Genomic DNA, 8,328 nt, shown 5'->3' with positions numbered 1-8,328 from the left:
AAACATTAACCATGTCATGTGTTTTGCGTCTTATAGTGCTGTAACGCTAACTAAATAATGCCGATTTACTCCTCACAAGAAAACAACGTACAAGGTTGCCATGGGGGTGGTTGCCATGTTATGCTGTGCGGGATCGTCACGGAAACGGTAGACGTGACATAGGGTTTCCGCGGGTGATCCTCAGTGCAACAGGAACCAGACTCCTGGCATAGCAGTCCTCCGAGGTGTGTTTGTTGATGTTCCACAGACATGTTGACGCACCTCGGTCACGTCATGGTGATTGAGAGTACTGGAGAGGATTAAACGACATGGCCACCGCTTCTCCTGGTCTTCTATGTGTGTGAGGGGTTCTCCATCTCTCTTACACCTGTCCAAGTCTGTTAGGTCTACTATTAGTCCTGAGGCCTGTTGGAGTTCATGAGACCAGGGGACTCGACCAACACCCATACAACAATACTATTTACCATGGCAAAATGCTTCAAAGCTACATAGTATGGTAGCATTGATATTGGGACGCACCATTAGTCTTACAACAGTGTCTTACTTCCTGGTTGAGTCACTCAAAGGTGTGTCACACGATCTCTACTGATGTTCTCACTGGTCCACCATGTGTAACTGAGCAACAATAAACCACAACAATAAAAACATGAGATTCTGTTGTTTGTTTGTCTGTGGCTCAACAGTCACCCCTGAAATTATATATTTTATAGAAAGGTCTTTTCCAGAATGTTCCTAATCTGTTTCCCATTGATGCTGTTTCTCAGTTGTGTTTCTTGAACAGATCACCATCTAGTGTGCAACCTTCATATCACACCCCCAAGACCAAAATCACTGTGTCAAAATCTCAATTTGTTATGCTCAATCCTATTTCCAAGTTATTTTCAGTCCTTATTCCTAACCAGCAATCACATTTCATTTATTTAGCACAGACACATTCATCCAAAGACACAAATAATATATGTATTACAGCTTGCAAAGTTTTCTTCAAACAAAATTCTTATTGCAAATCAATTTCATGTTTGTAATGAATTTTGCCACATGGGAATGTACTTGTAATAAAATGTAAAAATACGGAGCCACCCAATTTATGTAAGACCTGCTGACAAATGTATCGACTGTATTGAATCGACTTCTGAAATTCTTGCTTCTTTTTAGTTTAATTCCTTTTCTCAGAACCCGACCCGACTGTTTGCGAAGTCGGGCGCGCTCTCTAGTAGCTGACGTTTGTTTCTCCCGGCCGTCTACTTCCTCCTCGCACTCTCACAAGGCGTGCATTAACATTTACATTTATTCATTTAGCAGACGCTTTTGTCCAAAGCGCGCTTTGGACAAAAGCGCGAGTTCCAAAAGAGAGCTTTACAAAAGTGCATAGGTCAGTGATCATAAACAACGAGATAGCCCCAAAAACATTGTGGTTTGCCAAAACATGAAGCATACATTGTGAGACGCAAATTAGTGCCAATGGGAAGAAACACAAGAGCATGTAGTTAAGCAGTAGTTAACTCAGGAGTCTCAGTTACAGCGTTCTGTCATCTGGTCTCCATGTAACCCAATCACAGACTGAGATACTGGCACTGACCACTAGAGGGAGACAAAGATTGAGATCATTGAGACACAGCATCAAGCCTCAGTTCACACATATCTTCAACTACAGTTTCTCTGTGGGTTCAAGAAAGTGTCTTAACAGAGAGGACACTTTCATCTTCTCTCTTCACACCCAGAGTCCAGAGGGAACTACACTGTGACTCAGACTCCTGCAGGAGATACAGTCTCTATAGAATGTAGTAGTTAGCTGTCGTGTCTCTAATTATCTAGCCTGGTACCTCCAGAGACCTGGAGAAGCTCCTAAACTCCTCATTTACTACGCTACATCACTTCAGTCTGGGACTCCATCTAGATTCAGTGGTAGTGGATCTGGGAGTGACTTCACTCTGACCATCAGTGGAGTCCAGGCTGAAGATGCAGGAGATTACTACTGTCAGAGTTTACACTACCCTAACAGTGTCTGGGTGTTCACACAGTGATACAGAGCAGTACAAGTGCAAGGCACTTCACCCTGCTAGCCTCGGGGAGAATGTCCCTGTACGCTCTGGATAAGAGTGTCTGCTAAATGACTAAAAGTAATGTAAAAAATACCACAATCATGCTAGTCTACATTGCTAATGATCATAATCCCTATCATGATCAACTCCTTTCTGCCTCTGTCATTGTCATATGTCTCATTGAAACCTCATGTGAGACCTCACCACACACTTCCCCACACTGTCATCATGTTAACCAGTCATAAAGTGTTTTCTACATCAGATCACATGGTCCTGGTCTGACCTCTGACATGAAGACTTGAGAGGAAGTCCCCACTTCCATTCCTGTGTAACATTCATCTCAGGCAGGAGTTAGATGACTCACTCTACCCCCTCCTCTCCCCCCTCAGTAATGAGACCAGCCCCCCCCTCACACCTGGCCCAGTCCAGGGTAGTTTAGACTCAACTGTTCAGCTGTACATTAGGAGCTGTGGGAGTGAAAGTGAGATTTGCATCTTCAGGGTGGCTGATTCTGCTACTCCCAGAATAGAGCAGCACTGTCACCAGATGCTCACCTGACCCCAGGGGATTAAGGGGGATTATCATCGGGTCCCACAGATTAGGGGCCATGTTGTATCCCTGCACATTAAACTATTGTCTTTAGTGACTGAACTCAAATGATGTTCAGATTGAAAATGAGTGATTTGGGATGAGTCTGTCCTTACTGTGTGAACACAATCCCATGGTATCATGGTGGTAGAAGGTCAACTCTCCTGTAGAGCTGTATGCTGTGTCATGATGACAGATGAATATCGATGATGAATGGAACTTGACTGGTGTGTGGTCTAGATCTGTTTACAGCCATGTACAATCATAGTATCAGTGAAACACTAATGTTTTATCCTCTATCATTGTGTTTATTGTGTTGCTGATCTGACGATGATCTGATGAAAATACAGTAATGCAATGAACTATTTCAATGTGCAATTCCATTTCATGATTACTGTAATCAACATGTTAATGAATAAAGTCAAATTCCTTATTTTCAAATTCAAGAATACTTCTTTATTGTCCAACTAAAACAACAACATTCAAGCATCAAAGCAAAGCCAACGTACAGAGTGAATAGTGACCTCCAGCAGAACACATCGACACTAGAACTGATAACAGCTCAGTGGACAGAGAGCAGCGACACGTGGACTCTAGCAAAGCTCCCTGTTAGTCTGCATGGGAGCCATCAGGAGGACAGAGAACGGCTGAACACAGAACAGAGTCCCAGCAGAGGAAGCAGCCCCTCTCCACAGGGCTGGGTGAGCCTGGGGCTACTCTGAACACTGCTCTCTCTTCAGGGTGTGAGTGACCGTGGACTGGGAGCTCTGCTGGGCCTCACAGGTCACCTCCAGCACCCTGGCCCACTCCTGGGCAGTGAGAGTCAGGGTGCTGCTCCAGCTGTACTGGCCGTCCTTCTCCAGGAGCCCCCTGCTGGCCTCCTGGGTCTTCTTGCTGCTCCCGTCCACCTTCCAGCTGAGGGTCCAGTCTGAGGGGAAGCCCTGGTTGGCCAGACACATCAGCGTGGCCGTACTCTTACTGGACAGTTCCTCACTGGAGGGGGGCAGCACCGTCAGGGTGGGGGCACGGTTACCTGGAGACAAACACAATACGTCAGATTACAAACATACTCAGCAGTTTAAGAGATTGTCTTTGAAGACAGAGATGGACTTCTGCAATTTCAACCAAAGACTAATGCAATTACTTCTGGATTAATTACAAAATATCAATAAATTATCATAGTGTGAAGAAATGAAATCAAGTTAATACATGAACATGAGTCCATATTTTGTCATACTGTAAAAGGCAACACAATGATGGTATTTTGGTGGGAAATGATCATTACTAAAATGGTCACAGTCGGTGTAAAACTAGCAGTTTGTATCAAAATAAGTCTGGCCAAATGAAAAAATCTAAATACATTTCATGAACTGACATTATAGATATTAACATATGATCATGCAGGTGCATAAATAACTCAAAACAACATGTCAAATCTCATCAGACGATCAGTGCATCCACCCATGAACAAACAGCATTAAGATGAATTACAAATCACAAACTAGGATTAAACAGTTGAAATTTGTAATTTTACAGTATTCACCAGAAAATATAACTCATTTAAAAAAAAAATACGATCTCTAAGAATTTGAAGGTTTAACCATGTTGGTTTCAATTACAAAATTACCAAAAAAAGAGGACACCTTTGGAAATAATTCTTAAAACCTGAAAATGTCTATGAAGAATGAAGCATCCAAAAAGTGAAATCCCTTTCAGTAAAGATTGTTACTTACTTCCAATATCCAGTCTGGTACCACCACCAAAAGTGTACCACAGTGATTCAACCTCTATTACTGCCCGTACAAAAACCTCCCTCCTATTGCTGCTGGATTCACCACAGCTTAGTTAGACTTTAGTTTCTTTGTTAAAGCATCAAGAATACTTTCTCAATGACTGCTTTTAGCTCATTTTAAGAATCGTGAAAAAGTTTTAGATTTCTTCATGTATTTTCCTTTTAAGCCTGAAATCTAGTTTTTCAGAATTTTCTAAATGGTTGAAAAAAATAACTATATTCAGAGAAGTGACACTCAGTATTGATGTCAAGACATATTTAGTTAAATACAGAGAAGATTCAATCTTGTTCAGATACTTACTTCCAACATCCAGTCTGGTGCCTCCACCAAAAGTCAACCACAGTGATTGACTCTGGTTAAGTCGTCGTACAAAAACCTCTCTGTGTTGTGATGCTGCATCTCTACCAGAGCACACAGCTGCTGTCTGCTTCAACCTGGACTCACTCAACACAACACTGTACTACAGCAGACTACACAATCCTGCACTACACTCTCTTCAACAGCAGCTGAGGCTCTGTCTCCAGCATCATGTGACTTGGGTCTTTATCGTATTCCTACTCCATGTTTCAGGACCTACTCTGGTGAACCTCTCGTGTATCGTCCTCATCAGACTCCATGACAACAGCAGAGCCAGTGTCCAGCATTACATCCACTGTTAGTATTCCTCCATATCGTCCACAGGCTAGAGAGCAGCTGGGACAGTGATCCATGTTGTATATTCCTTTCTTCCACATGCTGATCCCAGACTTAACAGTGGGGGTGAAGTCACAGTGGACAGACTCCACTAGCAGAGAATCCCAGCAGCTTTAGTTGACACGAGTGTTCACTGACTGATTTGAGGAACTTAGTCCAAGCATGAGTGAACAGGCTGATGATAGAATACATGACCACATGAGGAAGACTATCTCTGCTGATGGTCTTGTTATCAAGATCAGAATGACAAGGAGACAGGTCAACAATGTTCATGTACACAGAAGGCTATTGACATGAATGTCTGACTGTCCATACATTTCCCCACACATTTCTCAATATGCTGTATACTCCACTTACACTTACACTTAGTTGTCTGCAGCTTTCACTTTCATGTCATACAACTTGACCACCTGGGTTTTCTCCATCTCTCTTACTCCTTTTCCTCCTCCTCCCTCTCTTTCTCCTTTTCTCCTTTCTTCTTGGGTTGTTCTGCCTCTTCTGTTGCCTTGTTCTCAAGCTCCTTCTTGTCTCCATCTCACCTCCATCTCTGGTCTCTTGTCTTCTATTTGCCTTCTCTCCTCCATTTGTATTTCCTCCCTCTGTCTCTCCTCCATGACTCTCTCCTGCTCTGATCTGTCCAACTCGTCTGCATGTTTTGGATCATCCATCTCTTGTTCAACGAGCCTCTGTCCAGCAGCCTTTGAACACTGTACAAGATCAAGTTCTCTCTGCAGGGAGTCAGGGACTCTGTCTGTCTGGACTGGTCCTATTCATGTCCCTGCAGTCTTTAAATGTCTCTCTGGTTTTCTTGAAGTCTTTCAGATTCCTTCTCCAGGCCTTCTTGATGTCTCTCTTCCTCACTCTCCCGTTCTCTCTGCCTCATCCGTCTGCTGTCTCTCCTGCTTGTGCTTTCTTTCTGTCCCTCCCTTTATTCAAGATCCCACCTCAGTTCTCTTTCAAGTCTTTCAATCACCCTCTGAAGGTCCTCTTTTGGTCTTTTTGTCTTCTCTCTATATTCCTTTCGCTCTCTCCCTCTCCTTCTCTTGTCGCTCCTGTTCTTGCAGACTTTCCATCTCTCTCTGTCTGTAATCCACTTCAGGTGTGTCAACTTCCCTTGTCAGTGCTTCTTTTTCTCTTGCGCCCTCCATCCCATTTGGCATCACTGTCTATATTTGTCTGTCATTCAAGTTCCCTCTTAGATCCTCTTTCTGACTTGCATCCTCTCTCTCGCTCTCTTTCTATTTGTTTACGTCTTTCCTCCTCCTCCTGGAGCTCCTGTGCTCGTCTCTTTCCAGATCTCTCCGTCTGTCATTCTCTCTCTCAAGTTGTCTTTGCAGGTCCTCCCTGTCCGTGTCCACAGGCTTTCGTCTCTCCTTTTGTCTCCCAGTCTGTCTTTGCATCAGCTGTCCTTCTCTCCTTTCCCTCTCTCTCTCTGTATCTGCTCTCTTTGTCTTTCTAACTCTTGCCCTTTCCTCCGTCTCTCCGTTTCTTACCTTTCCAACATCTCTCTTTTTTCCTGCTTAGCGTCGTGACTCTGCATTGATTCTTTCATCAGCTGTCCGTCCGTCACCAGTTCACCTGCGTGTCTCTGTTAGCTCGTTAGCAAAGGGGAGATGGGCCTCGAGACCTGCGCACAAAACGTAGCTCACAAGCTGAGCATAGAAGAACATCAGTGTTCACTCGGTTCAGGATTCCCAGGAAAAAACTATGAGTGAAGTTACCTAGATAGCATGTGCTTCTGTTAACAGAGCCCCCGAAAAGAGATGGTGGCACGACACAGCTGCTACTGTGCAGTAAATAAGACTGCTGCATGCAGCCTCCTTAACATCCAAAAGATGAACGTTCTGACATTAACACAAATGAATCCAAATTCAAACAGGTTTCGGACATAGATGATACAACTTTGCGTTTACACTACAGAGAATCTAGCAACTACGCTAGAGCACAACAAGACCGTTGCTTTTTGTGTGAATATCATCACTGTTGGCTTTACTGAACAACGGGTCACTGATAATAAATATATCTCAATAAATCACATGTATTCCGAGTCTGTTTGAAGAGAGATGGAGTCTGCAATGTCAGCGGCGTCACTTTGAGATACTGCCACTGACCACTAGAGGGAGACAGAGACTGTGAGACACAGCATCAAGCCTCAGTTCACACATATCTTCAACTACAGTTTCTCTGTGGGTCCAAGAAAGTGTGTCTGAACAGAGAGGACACTTTGCATAGGCAGCACATGCTTCAGTGGTCTGGGAGTGTTTATAGTCCTGTGAGTTTAACACCTCATGACTGAGAGCTGTCCTTCATGACAACAGAACCCACAACAACGATGACTCTGATCACCATCTTCATCTGGACTCTAGCTGTCTACACACAGGGTAAGAGAGTTCTGTCATAAAAGATCAACTTCAATATTACCTGTAATTTTAACCGTTTTCTGCAATGCGTATGCTTTGTAGGATCGAGATGTATCCTTAATATTTGTGTCTCTTCTTTCATCTTCTCTCTTCACACCCAGAGTCCAGAGGGCAGTACACTGTGACTCAGACTCCTGCAGTGAAAGCTGTTCCTGCAGGAGATACAGTCTCTATAGGATGTAGAGTTAGCAGTCCTGTGTACAATAGTGACTTCCTAGCCTGGTACCTCCAGAGACCTGGAGAAGCTCCTAAACTCCTCCTTTACAGGGCTACAACACTTCAGTCTGGGACTGAATCTAGATTCAGTGGTAGTGGATCTGGGAGTGACTTCACTCTGACCATCAGTGGAGTCCAGGCTAAAGATGCAGGAGATTACTACTGTCAGAGTTTACACATCCCTAACAGTGTCTATGTGTTCACACAGTGATACAGAGCCGTACAAAAACCTCCCTCAGTCAGACTGCACAGTGACTGCACTGCTACAGCTGGGACCTACTGCAGGTGCTGAGGGGGAAGAGACAGTGACATGGAACACTGACTGGTGAATATATCATATACTGAGATGAATATATCAGTGATGCTCATATGTTAACTAACCCACCCTCATGTCAAAGCACTCCTTAAAAAGTTTTAGCTAATGAAGTTAAGATATGAAACCACTTATGGAAAAACAAAACACTTTCTGTTTATATTAGTGTGAAACTAATTTAAAAGGATTACAAATATAAAAAATACCACAATCATGCTAGTCTACATTGCTAATGATCATAATCCCTATCATGATCAACTCCT

General features: G+C 43.5%; 1 gene segment (V, D, J or C); it reads right to left on the bottom strand.

Annotated features, from left to right (window-relative positions):
• Positions 1-3,071: 3,071 nt before the first annotated feature.
• On the bottom strand, positions 3,072-5,133 carry LOC136962456 (Ig lambda chain C region-like). The segment is given in 3 exon segments: positions 3,072-3,663; positions 4,364-4,423; positions 5,001-5,133. Coding segments are annotated over 3 exon segments (513 nt in total).
• Positions 5,134-8,328: the final 3,195 nt, after the last annotated feature.

The sequence above is a fragment of the Osmerus mordax genome, chromosome 18, assembly GCF_038355195.1.
Source record: "Osmerus mordax isolate fOsmMor3 chromosome 18, fOsmMor3.pri, whole genome shotgun sequence".
NCBI lineage: Eukaryota > Metazoa > Chordata > Actinopteri > Osmeriformes > Osmeridae > Osmerus > Osmerus mordax.
This window is presented reverse-complemented; position numbering and strand designations above follow the sequence as displayed.